The following is an 18,255-nucleotide window of genomic DNA, read 5'->3' as shown; positions in this document are numbered from 1 at the left end:
TCTAAGATAAGCATATCACCACAGTTCTCACACAAGCTCTATATAATTCTATACATAGGAGAGGGAGAAGGATTATGTTTCTCCATTCTACCCTGCATGACATTTGCACAATGGATGCCTATGCACTTATAACACAATGGACAAAGGCCTGATCCCTACAATCTGTACACCACAAAAATCAGAGTATGCAGACTGCACTCCTATGCAAATACATTCAGTGTAAGAACGTTAGGCAAGAGCGAGGTGGGCACACTGCACGCTTAAAAGTTCTCCATTGGTTTTTGATAGAAGCCCAAGTCCCACCAACCAGAATCAAATGAAAAAATAGCATCTTAGGGGCCAGTTACAATTAAGGAACAGGGTATTGCTGGGCACAAACTCAGCCCAGGAATTTGTTCTGAGAACCAACTGAGCTCGCAGTTTCATTAGTTCTTAATAGGCATTAGCTACTCTTGCAAATCACCCAGACATCTACCAGTAAATCCAAAGCTACCTTCTGTCCTCCCCTGAGTAAGCCACCACAACAACCATCAGCTGTTCTATATGCCAGTACAACAGCGCTGCAAAAGCATGTGGGATACCAAGAGGGAAGGGGTAAAGGAAGAAGAAAACAACCCAGGGATTGAGAAAACAAATCATGCTTTGTTTGATCATCTGCCCAGCAAACCCTCCAAAAATTTGAGACTAAGGCCTAATCTACACCAAGATGGATATACCACTATGAAAGTGGTATATAAAAGGCAGGAGCCACACTACTGCTTTATAGCAGTATTGAAGTGCACTCACAACTGTTGGGGCCCATTGACACATATCATATACCACTTTCATAGTGCAATATCCTGCTTCGTGTAGATTAGGCCTAAGTAATCCTGGCTGCTATAATTGTTTTCCCACCTCTCTAAATTAGGGAATGTTAATATAAACTTTATATATATATTTTACTCAAGCAAAGAAATCTCAATTATGAGAAATATTAAGCAGTAAATATGACACAACAGAACAGCTTATATGGAAGCTATAAACAAAAGTGATGCATTAAATTTCTTCTTTTCTTTACTATACTGAGGCAGGATCTACACTACTGCTTTAAAATGGTTTAAAACAGTAGTGACAACTGTTGGGGCCCAGGATGCACTGCATATACAGTTTTCAAAACATTTTTAAAGTGTGATATCCTGCTTGGTTTAGATCCGGCCTGAGGGTCAAACCAGAATAGCATTAATTGCCTTTGCATGTAATGTGTATGTGTTTTCTAAAAATGCAAATAGTAGTCCAGAGGGCAGGGATTCACTGGTGCCCAAGGGAGTTTCAAAACAGTGATTTGTGTCAGTACTGTGAGAGGTGAGAAAAGGGTTGAACTTGTCTTCCCCACCTGCTGCAATCCCCAAAATTAGCAGCTGCTGGGAGGGTGTGCATGGCATTTGCATTGTTTAAAACATGCATGTTAAGTGCAAAGATGTAGTGACAACCAGCAATTTGGATGGTTTTAAAGGGGGATTGGATAAATTCCTGGAGGAGGCTATCAGTGGCTACTAGTCCTGACGGCTATGTGCTACCTCCAGTATCTGAGGCAGTAAGCCTATATACACCAATTGCTGGGGAACATGGGCAGGAGGGTGCTGTTGCACCCATGTCCTTCTTGTGGGTTACTTGTTGACAGCTGTGAACAGAGTACTGGACTAGATAGACCCTTGGTCTGATCCAGCATGGCTCTTCTTATGTTCATATAAAGAAGCATCTAATTTCAGTTCTAATTTGGTCCTGAGAAAGTAACTCACTCAGATGTGTTTTGAAGCAATTAAAATCTCTCTCTAAGGTGCTAAATGCAGGAAGTAAGGAAGGAGGGAGCAATTTTGTTGCATTTGGAGATCACCTTTCAATACTAAGTCTATATGAGATGATTAGCACAACATTGAAATGTAAGGTTTATTTATAAGAATGTTTTTGAGAAACTGTTGCATTGTAAATCATGATCTGCTACCCACAGAACAGGAAGCTCCTTCAGACTGAACTTCAAAGAAAAACCCACACTATTCGCCACCTACAATGAGAGAACCTTTAATTTAATCAATTCTTGTTATTTTGTACCATTACGCTAGACACAGAGTAGGTATACTAATCTCTTTCACAGAAACAAGGCCTTATGTTCTTGAATGGAAGGCATGAACAAGCTTAAGCTCATCATGGGTGGCAAGAAAATACAAACAAACAACTACTTATAGCTAGGGCTCTTTTGCTACCAGGTTTTCTCTGCTTTACGTTTTTAGAAATAGAATATTTCCTTTGGGCTTACCATCTATAATCTGATATGTTAAAAAATGGTAAAAGCCAAACTCCCATTGCATAATTAGCTCCGTCTCTTTTCAAATGTACTCTGAAGCACCTTGTCCACCAAGGGGTGGCGGAGCTCAGGCTCTCTAGGGTTCACCAGAGGGCCACTCACCCATCCCCTGACGGCCAATTATTTGGTGGTTTCTTGGCTTTAGCACAGTGTGTTTCCTAAAAAGTTGAAATGCCTCTCCTAAGCCTCAGTTACTGGCGGTAAGAGTTTAAGCTAAAATATGCCAATATCTTCTGCATTTTCGTCCCATCTCTATTCCCCCGCCCACCACTTGTATGCACCTCTGGAGAGCTTCCCCAAAACCGAATTTGGCCCATGGGCTGAAATTGCTTCTGCACTCCTGTTGTACAGTGTCCTAATTTCCAGATATTCAGGACTTTGAAGAGTAGGCCCTGGGGAAATTCCAACTAATTTTTTAATAATTAACTGCTTTAAAACAACCTTTACAACTTACTCCTTCTGAGAAGATGGGTAGGATACTAGGGGAATAGAATCACAAATGAACGGCAGAACACAGTGCAACATACAAATTAAGAAGCTTTTTTAATATCGCCCTTAATTGAAAAATGCTTTTTTTTAAAAATTGCTACACCTTGAGCTTGCTTCTTTATCTTGTAAGTTTTAAAGGTTTTAGTGCTTTTATTATCACTACTACTAAGATTTATATGAATACTACTACACTTACATGACCACCCAGCAATGCATGTTCCCTGACTGGTTTACCAGGCAAGTACTAAAAGTGAAGCTAATTAAAAAGCTAATTAAAAACAAACAAACAAACAATAAAATGCAGCATTAAGATAATAATTATCGTGATTATTTATTTCATTTCATTTCTATACCACCCAACAGCCAAAGCTCTCTGCGTGGTTCACAAAAAGAGACACACATACAAGATAATAAAAGCATAATATAAAATCTCAAACATTTAAAATTTAAAATAATTACAATAAGATACTGGACCTGACAAGAATAAATGAAATAAATGCCCCATCACAGGCCATTAGATAAATCATAATTTGCAAATAAAAGCTCAGTTTACAAGTTAAAACAGTGAGAGCCCAGATATTTTAAAATCTGGGTAAAATTTTTTTTTTAAAAAAAGAAAATCTTGAAAATGCTACCAGGCAGATGTTTATGAGGAGACTCTGCCACATCAGAGATGCCACCACTGAAATGGCCCTCTCTCTAGCAGCCACCCATCTTGCCTCAGTTTGGTGGGGACAAAGAAGAAGAACTTAAGGTTCAAGTAAGTATACCTATGAAGTAGTATACACTTACTGCTGCTGAACTCAGTGGTACAGTGGTGGCAAAACAAATCAACAGTTTGGCACCAAAAATTTGGCAGCAAACCATTATGGAACCTTAGAAAGGCCAAATTTAGCTTAAAACCATGCTAGATTTGGCCTCTCTGTTTTGTTTTTAATTGGGCACCGTACAAGAGGATGAAGGCTGTGTGTTGCTTACCCCTGCTTTAGCGGATGGGCTGGAATGATTTTTTAAGTGATTTGGCTTACTGCTTCAAATTGATAACTGAACTGAAATATATATTTCAATACTTTGTTAGTAGCTCAAGACATTATTAGGATGATTGGAAGAGTCAGGGATATCAAGCTGACAAGAGTTTGAACACAAGAGAGTTTTTAATTCCCCAATCCAAAATAGTTTGCTTTATTAAATACAATAGGTTGAACCCAAATGTTATGGAGTGCTTTCCACTTTCACAAGCTGCCTCCACCAGATTTTAATTCCCACCTCCCATGTCTCAAGCTTTCCTTGAGGGGGGCCAGATTCCTACAAGATGCTCTGGGAGAGGACAAAGGGAAGAGAGACAGGAAAACCTCACTGAACAAGCAGCCTTCTGCTCATATAAATTTTGGATACAATTAAATTGTTGGGCTTATTTCTACATTCTGCTTCCATATTTATAACCATGTTTGCAACATATCAACTGTAGTTTAGCATGTCTGAGGGCCTTTTCACACATTAAAGCAGCAAGGTGCTTGTAACATTCTACCACTTCTTCTACAATCATACGTAATTTGGTAAGGGGCAATTTAGTGTAAAATTTCACTATACTGCCATGTATTTACGTACCTTTCTGACTAAACGAAGTGCCTGTGTCCTTTCAACTTCATTACTCTGCTGTATGTCAATGCACCTAAAACGATTTTCAAAAATGTTTATTAAATACATTAATTTCTTTAAATTAGGATTCAGAGGGTAAAATACACGTTATTGAAAAGTTATCATGTAGAAATCATTTCCTAGAAATATTCATTGGCTTGGGTCCAGAATTTGACTCCCATGGACAAAAAGGTTCCTTCTTCCCACAGAAGGCTTCTGATCCAACAGAGCATTTCAGCTGGTGAAGCGGTGGAAGAGATGTTTATCACCAATTCCTCCCCCTGCAGTCTTCTAAACCACCTGAATACCTGCTCTGTAGGGTTGGCAGTCCTGAGGAATATGCACTGGGGGTTGAAGAGGGGAGGAGGAAATTGGATAACCACCATCCATTCCTCCCAAAGTGACCTGAGCAGAACTCCACTGCTTTTGCCAATGGAAACAAGTCATAATTATTTTAGAGAATGCAATGGTGAGATTCAAGTTTTAGAGACAGATGCAAAATAGTGTGAACAGCTAGTTGCATCAGATCTCTTCTCATTCAATCTCCCAATTCTCAGTCTCTCATTTAGATGCTATGACCCTGTATAGACACCTAAGCCCAGATGCAATCCTTCATTCAGCTAGTTGTCTTTCAGCAACAGAACCAGGCTGTACAATAAATATTTAGTAATCAGCCTTGCTTTTCCAATTCCTAACTAAAATAAGGTTATTTTGGAAAGATAAACACTAATTGTTTTGGGTTACACAAGGCAGGGCTCCTTGGGTGCTAATGCACAATTTAATTGATTAACAGGTCCAGATGTGATCAAATGAAAGGCTTAAGAGCAGGCCCCAACCATGGGGGGAGGGGTACACTTCACCAGAATGTCAAAATCCTGGAGGCGGGTGCAGGACAGCCCAGGTCGCAATCCTATTATCATGCAGGAGAAAGTGAGGCTAAATTGTAGACCATACTTGGGGATATACATGGAAAGTTTTCCCCTTTGTATTTATAAATCTATTACCCAGATCTTGTGAGATTTGCTGGAGTCAGAGAAGCAATATAGAGCAGAACAAGTAATATTCTCAACAGTGAATTGCTGGCCCAGACTCTTCCCTAGAAGAGAGGAAGTGTACTTGGACAATTAAATTAGGGCTTGCTATTTGAGAGACAAAGAGATGTGTGCTTGCCAATATGTGACTCGCTCAAGAAATATGAGTCCTAGAGTTCCTTAATCATAGGCAGGAGGGAGGGACAGCTGATGGGAGGGTCAAGGCACATAATAATCAGAAAAAAATCAACATAAACCCTTAAAGTGATGTTTAATTTATGAAAGGGCAGTATCCAATCTTTTCACTGACTAGTGGGATACAGAGCTAGGGCAATGGAAAGCTAGTGGTTCCAGGAGCAGCTAGAAGCAACAGAAAATGCTCATTTCCTAAGTGGGGACAAGTCAACAGAGCTTGCAGAAGAAAGCTTTGTTGACCTATACTGATCTGGAAACAAGCATCCTGCTTGCACAAATGTTTGAGCAGGAGCACAGTGGCAGTACTGCCCAAAATGTTTACAACCATGTCTGTCCATGAGAATCAAAAATCAAAACAGCAACAAAACAATGCCTTCATTAGGTCAAGCCCAAAATGATGCTTGGGCTCTGTTCAAGAGAGACATAAATGACAGGACATTATCCAAATCATGAAAACGTAGAGTAATTCCAATTAATATTATTTTTTTGTTACCTGGCTATCAAGTAATCCACTTTTAATTTTAACACCTTCTGCAAAGTACTGGAATCTCGGATAAGATATCGAAGGGCTCGTAGCCCGGCTGCTCGCACCTCTTTTGCTTCATTCAGTAAAGCTAACCGCAAACTATAATGTAAACGATGAGAAGATCACTCAGGCTTTAAATATGCAAGTGTGTCCCATTTGCTAAAACAGATTACACCTTCTCCACCTCATTTTAGGTGCTTTGAATACATAGCTAGCCACTCTCTCCTTCATATATATATATAAATATCATGGTTTTCAAGGCCTTCACAAAGCAATTTAGAATATATAAAAAACATATGAATCTGTTAAATATGATAAAAATCCAATAAACAAACACATAATCAAGGTAATAAACATAGTTAAACTAAAGGTAGCAAAAAGAACCACACAGAAAGAACAAGATATAAAATAACTGTTTACTCCTTGTTCAAAATGTTAATGTTGAAAGCAAGTTAGACTGCCTCCTGCCACAAAGAGAGTAGCAAAGAAATAGCTGCCCTCCTTTTAAAGAGTTATACAGTTCCAAACCCACAAAGTTTTAAACAGATTAACAAGTAATTTGGTTTGCACTTCAAAGCTGTCTGGCTTCTTCCACCAATGCCAATTTGTAAAATTCAACCAACAGTTCAGAGAACATTAAACAACACTTACCATCCCAACCTGTGATGTCATTATTTGAATTGGGGTAGGAGGGGGGGGTTTAAAATGTGTGTGGCCCAATACTTCCTGTTTTCTAAACTTCTTTAGTGAGAAAAATTCAGTGCTAAGTGCTTAAACTTCTCAAAGGCTCAGCTGGATGGTCCTGCTTGCACAAACAGAGGCCAATTGTTCACCTCTTTCAGGGTTAGGGAGGATATTTCCCTCTGCACTCACTGCTTAGAGGGGTTTAGGGTTTTTTGCTTACCTCAGTAGCTATTTCAGCCTTAGGCCCTTTGGCTCTGACTGTGGAGTTCATTCTTTTTTATGGCTGGGGAGGGGGAGTTCAGAAACAGATAATACTTCTAGCTATCTGCTAATGGAATTATTCTTTAATCATTACATTCGATTTTATAGAAGGTGCGTGTTTCTATTGTCTGGACTCATTGTTCTTGTGACAAAAATGAAAACAAAGAGTTAAATCTGCTGTCATGTCTTATAATCCTCCTCCATATTAAACTCCCATTGAATGCCCACAACACAAAAAGACAAAAACATTGGAACAATGTAATGGAAATATTAAAACATTCAAGTGATCCAACTGAGGTCAGCTAGATACATTTTGTGCTGGTTTCATTGTCCATGTGAATAAGACACCACTATTTTTATTTGTGTACACAATAGCACTTAACAGCTATAAGTAACAATAGCTAAATTCTCATTGATTTTGAAGTAGCACTATTGAAACTAGCAGGAAATGAGTTGTGAACGTTAGTCCACATTAGTAGTAAAAGGAAAGAAAATTAGGAATTTCTTCCGACCAGCAAATTTATAGAGCATGAGTATTAAGGCTTTTCAGAGAACATGTGAGGAGGGTTTTTTCCAGACCTTTTCTTCTATTATTACAGAAGAACCTTTTATCTTTGCATCTATAAAATATTATCAATATATTTCTTTTTGTGGGCATATGATAGGATCATAGCATATTTTTGCAGTAATTAGCTAGTCAGTTTCACCACATTTATTGTCTGGTTATGGTTTTTAAATAAAACATGTATTTCTTCAATGATTTTTTTTAACATAAGGGTTATCTTTCAGAAATCAATTTATTAAAATTGACTTTTCAGTCAAGTAACTGCAGACATGTTTGCTGTACAACAGATAACTGTTTGATGGGAACACCTGGCATGGAACATCCTGCATGTGCACAGTTGAGACACGAGTCAAAGTCAGATTAGGCCTCTCTGCCAGTCAGAGTTGGGTTGGACACGAGTAGCAGGAAATGAGGGAAAAGGCATCCAGCCTAAATCTAGGCCAGGGGCCCCTGACTGCGTCTCCCACCAAATCCTGAGAGTTGATCATGGCTGAGATATTTCTGATACACAGCCCTAGGAAATAAGTACTCTGCAGAGGAGAGCATCCCAGGGACCATAGCATATGGCAGATACCTTCTCCTGAGGCTGTAGATATGGCTACAACCTCAGGAAGGGGAATCAGAGATCAGTTTCCCCACCCACAGCCCACCCCACCCACACATTCACAACCTCTGTGAAAAACACTGTGGCAGTTGCTCTTCTGAGGTTGCAACAGTAAGTTTGCGGAGGGGGAGTAACAAGGCAATGGGCAGAGAGGAGAGAGACGTGGATCTGAAGGATCCCACAGCCTCTCTGTCGCCAACCCTGCCCATTGCTGCTAAGTCAGCAGAACAGGCTGAGAGGCCCATCTAACTGAAACTGCTTTTTTCAGAACTAACAGGGGGCCAAATCACCTCCGGTGTTCCTCCCACACTGACTGGCTCATGTTGGCAGGGCTTTGGTCAGATGGATGGCTTACTGATTCATCTCTTCTTGAACCATAATTTAACTGTATCAACCTTCAAAATGCTGATTAAAATACATGTTACTTTAAAACTATTAAGTTATCATTTATGAATGTTCCAAACAATGATCAAAAATAAAAAAAATGAGTTCTTACCATATGATGATGTCTTCATAAGTAAAACCTAATTTTTCTTCAGTATGACCAGCATTACAAAGAAGCTGCAAATAAAAGTGTATATTTTAACCTCTTTTGGCAGTAGTCTATTCCTTAAAAAGGAAAACACTGCTTAACAATGAAAACTCTCACTGCTCAAATTTCTCTGTCTTCCTGGTAAATTCCTAATAAATTTATGAACCTGAGCATTTTTCAAAATATCACAAACAGAGAAAGAAATGACCAAGTGGCAGTAAGTACCCTTATCCTATTTTAGTCACCTTTAAAATAATAATAAAAATCTTTCAGAAAGAGGCTAGCCAACTGATAATTAGAATTATTGAAAATTTGCTTAAAGATACCCCTTTTCTGATGTATCTTGCATTCTTTAATTACCTTAAAATGAATGGCCAACTGTTACAAGCTTGTCAAGTTTAGACACAGAATTTAAAAATAATACAACGCTTACTTTATTTTTCTTCTTCGTCTCTAAGGACAGAAATCACAAACAGACTGAATTTAGATGATCACAGGGGTAAAAGAAGCCATCGTGGCTTGTCTTCCTTCATGCAGACCCTATTTGCATAATTACCCACGATGCAGCATGGGTTGCCATGTTGTCCAAACCAGGTGCATGGTGGGTTAGCTTTGTACCCACCCTCTAACCTGCTAGTCATGGTTTGTAGAGTTGGTAAGAAGCTACGCCTGCCATCCACTAGGTTTTGATGCTGCATCACAGGTAATTATGCAAATGGCAGCCACACGCATGGCTTCTTTTACCACCATGATCATGCGAAGCCTACCACTGTCTGAGTTTCATGACAATAGTTTCACATCCTTATCCAATCATGTCTGTAACACTCATTCTGGAGTGCCTGTGGCCACTACTGCTTTTCTAAACATTTATATTTAAAAGCAAGAGTGACTGCTGCCACTTTTGTTTACATGTCTGTAAATACAGGTTGGCAAAATGGGTAACATTTGTTTCAAAATGATTCAACTATTAAAAGCATAGAAAAGTAGCTCTCGTTTTCACATAAAGGGTGGAAATTGTGAAAGGCATTTTTTCAGCACTGCACAAGAGAGTTAAGGTTATATATCAAAGATTAATTTATGAACATTTTCACTGGGGAGAAAAACTGTGTCAAATTAGTATAAACACTTTGAAAAGGGGAAACGGGATGTTGGTTTACAGCAATGTTTACAGTTGACCAGTAAAACAATAACAATGTGGGACCTTACAAATCTATGTGGTGCTAAAAGGTTGGTTTCTGATATGTTGAACTGTCTTCTTTATTTCACTGTTCACTCACAGAAGGGCAAGTTCCAGGAGGTGACTGTTTCAGCATCATATAGCATGATCCCAAAGCCCCTTTGGCCACATACATTTCCCCAGGGCTTTTGCTTCTATCAGCAGCTCCTCAGACTGCATAAGAAGCCACTTTTCAAGTTCCCCCCAGATTTCACTGTCCATGGAAATGTATAGGTCACTTCTTGTTGAAGCTAGATTTCTAAAAACAATATTAAGAACTCTAGTTGGAGGCTTCTAGGTAAAAAGTACAGTAGTTTTAACTGGTTTGATTCACAGGATTTCTAGAATACTGGCCACCGGAATAAAATTCCTTCATAAGTCTTATTCTCCTTTTGAACCCACCATAAAACTGAGACTCCTAGGGGAATGACAATCCTCTAAAAGAATTCCTGGCATTCAATGAAACTTGGATACAGCTCTTTGGATGCTGCCAAATTCCTGCATTCATAAAAAAAAATTCAGGATTGGAGCTCTTGTCCTTAGATTTGCCCCAACTTTTTGGCTATTCTTTTGTACTGTTTTAATCAGCCTTCAGTCATGCATAGCCCAACAGACTGGCTCAGATGCAATGCCAACCATACTTTAGCATTACAAGAATGAGCTACATGGAACCTCAACCTTTCTCACTCACCTGTTACCCTCCAGCACAGCCACAAGGTCAAAATCTTTTACTTCCATTTGGGATTAATTGCAGCTTGTCACATTGCCAAAACCCAAACAAATTCTGGTTCATTTTAATTGTGTTTAGGTAGAAGAAGTACTTCAAACAAGCTTATGAAGTTAGTTTGTTTTAGTTAATCATAGTTTAAATTTAACAATTTAGGGTTTGGAAACATGCTAAACTAAAATGGAAGTGGAAGCTCCTGATTTCCATGTGGCTGCACCAGAAAAAGAGACAGGAAGGAGGAAGCACATGAGCCACTTAACTGAAGCAACTAAACGCAACCAATCAGCTGGCTCACATGTCATGTTATCCCATGGTTGCTTATAAAAAATAATATGCTCCAACAAACGACTGGATGAATAATCTTCAGAGCGTAGTTTATTTTCTTTTTTCCTGCTCACCCCTCTTCCCCCTGTAGTCCTCCTGCCTGCCTGGTTGGTATCCCAGCTTCCTCTGCAGATTTCCAAGCATTTTTGGCCGCTCTTACTGAGCGGCTCTGTAGGCAATCTCTGTAACCCATGCCATCATGACAGACAACATGCTAACCCACAATAGCTAAAATAATCCTTACTGAAACCTATAGGTTCCCAGGGTGGCTTATTGGTGTGGTGTGTGGGGGGGAGCTCAAAGACCACACACTATGCCATCATGGGTCAAATAAACCATCATAGTTTATCTAACCTATCATGGGTTAGATGGGTTCGACGCCAAGTAAAAACATCGCTTTTTAACAAAGCCTTTGATGGTTAAACTCACTGGCACATTGTTTTAACTGTTTTAACTGCATCTATTGCTTTTAAATTATTATTATTATTATTATTATTTATTTATATAGCACCATCGATGTACATGGTGCTGTACAGATAACACAGTAAATAGCAAGACCCTGCCGCATAGGCTTACAATCTAATAAAGTTGTAGTAAACAATAAGAAGGGAAGGAGAATGCAAACAGGCACAGGGAAGTGTAAACAGGCACCGGGAAGGGTGAAGCTAACAGTATAGAGTCAGAACAAACTCAAAGTTTAAAAGCTATAGGGAAAAGAAAAGTTTTTAGCTGTGTTTTAAAAGCTGTGATTGAGTTGGTAGTTCTCAGGTGTTCTGGAAGAGCATTCCAGGCATGAGGGGCAGCAGAGGAAAATGGACGAAGCCGAGCAAGGGAAGTAGAGACCCTTGGGCAGGCAAGAAGCATGGCATCAGAGGAGCGAAGAGCACGAGCGGGGCAATAGTGTGAGATGAGAGAGGAGAGATAGGCAGGAGCTAGACCGTGAAAAGCTTTGAAGGTCAACAGGAGAAGTTTATATTGGATTCTGGAATGAATTGGGAGCCAATGAAGAGATTTCAGAATATAAATTTCAAATTATATATTGTTTTAACTTGGATTATGGTTTAATTTGTTTTCAACTGTGCATATTTATTGTTTTATACTGTATGTTTTTATCTGTATGCCGCCCTGAGATCTTAGTGATATAGAGCAGGATATAAATATTTTAAATAAATAAATGGGTTAATGTGTCATCTGAACCTAGTCAATGTCACCTGCTCCATCAATACATCAAAACTTTTCCTCCAAACTGGCTTTCATGCTTACCAATAGTGTTTAGATCTTATAATACCCTGGGGGGGGGGGAATCAACATTCATTTGCAAATTGGGCACTGTAAATATGTTAAATTGTGGAAAGGATTATTAAATGGATTATATTTAAAATGGATATTCTCTGTTTGTTGTATGTATTTTATGCTTTTATGTTTTTAAATTTTGTATATTTCTTTTGAATGTTCACTGTTTTTAACTTTTGTAAACTGCCCAGAGAGCTTCGGCTATGGGGCGGTATATAAATGTACATAATCATAATAATATTAAATTTCCTAATAAAATAAGATAATCCCATATTGTCACTAGGTGGATTTGGTGGCCTGGAGCACTTTTATCATCTTAGGCTCATATACCAACTTATCCTTCTCTGTCCTTATCTTGATAGAGATAGCCTGGCTACAGTTATCCATTGTCTGATAACGTCTAGTCTGGATTATTGCAATGCATTATATGTGGGGCTGCCTTTGAAAATTATCAGGAAACTTCAGATGGTCCAAAATAGGACAGAGAGATTGTTAACGGGGACTGGCCAATGTGATCCTATTACGCTGGCTGCCAGTCCATTTCCAGGCCCAAATCAAAGCTGATTGGGGCCATTGTTACCTGAAGGATTGTCTCCTCCTATATATACCGGCCCAGACCCTAAGATCAACTTCAGCTCTCTTTTTTTAGGATCCCCTGCCAAAGGAAGTGATTGTATGGCTACTAAGAATCAGCCTTTTCTGCTGTGATACTCAGTTGTGAAATGAGCTTCCCAGAGAGGCTCGCCTGGCAGCTACATTGTTTATTTATTATTTATTTATTTGTTTATTACATTTTTATACCGCCCAATAGCCGAAGCTCTCTGGGCGGTTCACAAAAGTTAAAACCATAACAAAACAACCAACATGTTAAAAGCACAATTACAAAATACAATATAAAAAGCACAACCAGGATAAAACCATGCAACAAAATTGATATAAGATTAAAATACAGAGTTAGAACAGTAAAATTTAAATTTAAGTTAAAATTAAGTGTTAAAATACTGAGAGAATAAAAAGGTCTTCAGCTGGTGACGAAAGCAGTACAGTGTAGGCGCCAGGCGGACCTCTCTGGGGAGCTCATTCCACAACCGGGGTGCCACAGCAGAGAAAGCCCTTCTTCTAGTAGCCACCTGCCTCACTTCCTTTGGCAGGGGCTCATGGAGAAGGGCCCCTGTAGATGATCTTAAGGTCTGGGCAGGTACATATGGGAGGAAGCGTTCCTTCAAATAACCTGGCCCCAAACTGTTTAGGGCTTTAAATGTCAATACCAGCACTTTGAATCGGGCCCGGACCTGGACTGGCAGCCAATGAAGTTGTAAAAGGACTGGCATAATGTGATCTCGCCAGCCAGTCCCTGTTAGTAAATGGGCTGCCCTGTTTTGTACCAGCTGAAGTTTCCGGACCATTTTCAAAGGCAGCCACACGTATAACACATTGCAGTAATCCAAACGAGAGGTTATCAGAGCATGGATAACTGTAGCTAGGCTACATTGTGCTGTTTCTGGCACCAGGTGAACACCTTTTTATTTTCCTAGGTGTTTTAGTCTTTCAGTTTGTTGTTTTAAATCTGTTACTTTATTTAAAATCTTTAGATTGCTGCTATGTTTTATTTTAGTTTTAACTTTTATTTTATACTGTAGTTTTAACATATTGTATCATGTGGTATTTTAGGGTTTTAATTGTTGTGAACTGTTCAGAGAGCTTCAGCTAGTGGGCAGTATAGAAATGTAATAAACAAATAAGCCACGCTAGGAGCCCTTTTTTGGCTGAAATAGCCTTGCTAGGGTGTAGAAAAGGTTCCTGTATATTGCTCTATTTCAAGTGAAGCAACTGTGACATCAATAACAACTTCACAGAACATCACTAGTTTGCATAAGGCAGAAGTTCTATTTAATGATATGAAATACTGCATGTGGTTTCGACTTTTCAAAAATTGCTTGATTTCTTGTTTGGCAATATAATTTCCGGAAAATCACTAAAGTTGTTGCCTTTATATCAGAAATAAGACCATGAGGAGAGCAATTCAAAGAGGAGGGTATTTATAGTTTAGGAACTGAATTTGGCTGTCTTTTAAAGTCTTTTAAAAGTCTTTTAAAGTAGGTCTGTCAGACACACCAACAACTTTCATGACAGAGATTATGTCACTACAGGGGTCTGAAGAATACTTATCTCACAAATGATGAGACTAAACTGATTCAGAAAAGGAAGTGATACACAAGCTATAAATCAGTTTTCTTGACATATGCATGTTGGATTTTGCCCTCTGGTATCAAAAAGACTCAAAATCTAATTGCATACATGCTCTAGCTGTTTTGCACTTTTCTAGCATACAAGTAACTGTCTATGTGAAATGACTCATAATATTAGTTGTATTTGCTTAAACATTATCTAAGGAATTAGTACAATTTTAAAAAAGGTATACAATTGCTTGTTAGTCATAAAAATGGGCTAAAACAATTCTACAAATATATTTATGTTTCTGATGGTCAGCAGTCAGCTATGCTTGTTACTTAATATAGTGAAATCATGTCAAGTGAGAGACACAACTGTGTGACACTCACATGTTTGAGAGATCACATCACTAGTTCCCTCTGTCTTTCCCCTAAATAGAAGATTTAGTTCTTGGTATATACTTCAAAGAATTCCATCACACAAGAGCTCTGAAAAGCTATTAGCCTGTATTCAATGAAAGCTGTCTGAGGATAACACAGGATAAAAAGAATAAAAGTTCAAAGTGCTTTCCCGCTGCCCACCCCCACACCCCCTATTTCCATGTTATACATAATTTCCCAAAATGCAGCTAGCAAGATTTCACAGAAGTGCCCAACATACATATCCTTAGTCTGGATCTTGCTGTAGTTCACAAATTTGATTTTTTAAGTGAACAATTTTTTTTTAAAAAAAGTATGCTACAACATGTGATCCCAAAACCATATAATACAGATAAATAGACCAGTGAAATGAGATTGATTGTGGCTACCTACACCTATATAAGCAGTGACAAAACATAAGCTTACATATTTTAAACGATATCATAATTATTCAGCTAAGCCAGAAATTGTTCAAGTATTTTCCATAGTTAAGAGGCCACCTTCAATGAATAGTTCTTATACTTGGCATCATAATGATTCCGCGGGGGGGGGGGGGGGGGGGGAGATGGAAGTACAGAGATATACAGAGAATTACATAAATGAGAGAATCCCTTACATTTATTCAAAGGGGTGATATAATATGTATCTCTAAGAAAAGAAACCCTACTTGATGTGCAAGTGCATTATTATTATTATTATTATTATTTATTTATTTATATAGCACCATCAATGTACATGGTGCTGTACAGATTACACAGTAAATAGCAAGACAGAAGCTGAATATTTGAGCTTCAGTGGGGATATAAAAGGGGGGAAGATGTACTTTTCCACTTCCGCCCTCCTGAAATTTCCCCTACCCTGAGAGGTCTGAATATCAAGACTCCTGTTCCAAATGTCCTGAAAAGGAGCACTCCTCTTGTGGGTGGGGGTGCAGGTCTCACTTGTATAGAATAATTCCAAATCAAAATATAAATAAATGTTTTTACAACAGGAAAATCCCCATTCAAAACACAGAAAATTAAAATACAATAAAATAATATTAGAGATTAACTTTAGCCTTTAAAGAGAGGCAAACCCCTATTGAAAAAAAAATTCAACTGAATTATACCCAAAACACTGACCTGCTTTGCACATAATGAGCAACCTATGATTAAACCCACGATTAACCATATTTTATTCGGGAACACAAGAGAGCAAGGGAGTGAGTTGGCCCACACCTGCTTGCCCACTTCCACTGCACTAAATAACCCAGGGACACTTGTCCCTGGCTTGTTCTCTTTGACATGAAAACTCAGAACTCTGGGGTTGTTGAGAGAGAGACAATCCTGAGTTTTAAACTAAGAGCAAACCACAGTTTCAAACTCTGGGTTATTTCTCCCTTAACAACTCAAGAGTTCTAGGTTTGCACATCATGGAGAACAACCTAGAGATGTGGTATACCTGAATTGCTTTGCACAGTGGAAGTGGACAAGGAGGCAGGGCCTAGCACTCTTGCTTCCAAACAACCCATGGTGATTTATCAATATATTTATGACTGAAGAAATCCTGCATGCTTTCCAATCGAAACTTGTCCAACAAATTTTGTAGTCAGGTTCTTTATTAATAGTTTATATAACAGTGCCCTATAAACTGCAGTGTGATGGGAAACTTATTTATTCCTTATTACAACCAATTATTATTATTATTTAGAATGAAGGGTTACACTTCATTCTAAATAATTGCCACTGACACTCATGGGTGTCAGTGGTAATTCATGTTGCTCATACATATCTTTATCCAAAGTAACATGCTTAAGTATTTCTAGTATGCCAATATCTTTATATGACATGCTCAGTATTTCTGTCCTTTTGATAAAGTCTTACAACCACCCTATTTCCATCAATATCTGAAATGATAATCCATGAATTATGCTAATGTTTCCCCCAAAAATATGAACTCACCTTTTCTGTCCAAGATGATTCAATATGGTTCATTCATTCAAATTCTTGCTTAAGCTCATGAATGACCAAGTAATTAGAAGGTAGCCAGCTAGCATTCATGAAATGGTGCATTGATCCTTAACTAACGCTGATCACTTTATCATCTCATTAATACATCATTAATCCACAACAGATTTTCATAACATGAATTTTGTTCTTTGATTCATTTTATAAACTTGATGCAAACAAAAATACAAATGCTTAAACAATTATCAAAATTCTTACCTTAGTAAAATTATTCAAGTGGCCTAGCTTTCTCATATTTGAAACCCCTTGCAATTTGGCCACATTTTGGAGTATCTCTCTCAGGTTATCAGAGGGGTCTGCAAAAGAAAAAAAATGGCTTTGGTAGGCACAATTTATGGAAACTTTATCTATGGAACCTCCTCCAAGTGACAGTTGACTGAAACAGTCTTTCTTGACATAGCGCACAATCCTATGCACGTTTAGACAGAAAATCCTACAATTCCCAGCATGCATCAACCAAATTGTGCCCTTAAACTATATTACGTTTCTAAGAAAGCCGCCTATGTCCTCGTAGCAGGACAATAGCTCCAAGACAAGGAAGAGAATGATCCCCTTGCTCAAACAAGAAGTATGTTTATTCAATACAAAACCTCAATGAGTCATAACTGTCTCAAGACTAAAGAGCCATAAATTACGTTTGAAATTTAAATATGCGAAATGCATACAAGATTGTGACTGCAGTATATTCATAAGCAAAGGATAGATTCAGAAACAAGGCAATCATAATAGTTCAAAACTTCTGATGTGGTTACATACTTGTCATGTAATAAAGCACCTGCCAGTGAGGGTGTATCTTTTCCAAAGACTACCCCTCCCAGCTCCAAATCAGGAACCATTCTAATCTACTTCACAAAAGGTTTCTAGTCCTTAGTTGAGACTCACAGGAAAGAACTGAGGAATTTCCCTAGCCTTTTTTCAGTTTTTCACTTACATGTAAGAACTTCATGTGTGGGGAGGTGGAGGTGGGGAGGGGGAGCAAGGATGAGCATGGCAATTCTACCCTTCCATTGGCATCCCCATCACTCTCCAATTTCTGCAATGTAGAATCTTTTTTCCTCATGTATGCTCCCTACAACCTCCCCCCCACCATTTCTCAGGTGTCTACCTTGCATAGGGATCCAGAAAACAGATCCCAGTGTTATTCAACAAACTGCTTCTAAATCCAACTTTGTGAAGCTTTGTTGTCAATTTGAATAAATAAGTTCACTCCATTATGGAGGTGGGGAAGAGAA

General features: G+C 38.5%; 1 protein-coding gene across 3 annotated transcripts in view; it reads right to left on the bottom strand.

Moving 5' to 3' along the window:
- RICTOR (RPTOR independent companion of MTOR complex 2) overlaps positions 1–18,255 on the bottom strand; it is an 84,455-nt gene that overhangs the window by 48,039 nt on the left and 18,161 nt on the right. For all 3 annotated transcript variants that reach the window (XM_063128132.1, XM_063128133.1, XM_063128135.1), the window contains exons 3-6: positions 17,222–17,319; positions 8,831–8,895; positions 6,188–6,319; positions 4,439–4,502 (exon numbers count right to left, since the gene is read on the bottom strand). In XM_063128132.1, coding sequence (XP_062984202.1) covers positions 4,439–4,502; positions 6,188–6,319; positions 8,831–8,895; positions 17,222–17,319 — 359 coding nt within the window. The remainder of the gene's footprint in view (positions 1–4,438; positions 4,503–6,187; positions 6,320–8,830; positions 8,896–17,221; positions 17,320–18,255) is intronic.

Source organism: Elgaria multicarinata, chromosome 6 (genome assembly GCF_023053635.1).
Source record: "Elgaria multicarinata webbii isolate HBS135686 ecotype San Diego chromosome 6, rElgMul1.1.pri, whole genome shotgun sequence".
Classification (NCBI taxonomy): Eukaryota; Metazoa; Chordata; class Lepidosauria; order Squamata; family Anguidae; genus Elgaria; species Elgaria multicarinata.
Note: the sequence above shows the minus strand (reverse complement) of the source record. Positions and strands in the feature narration are given on the sequence as shown.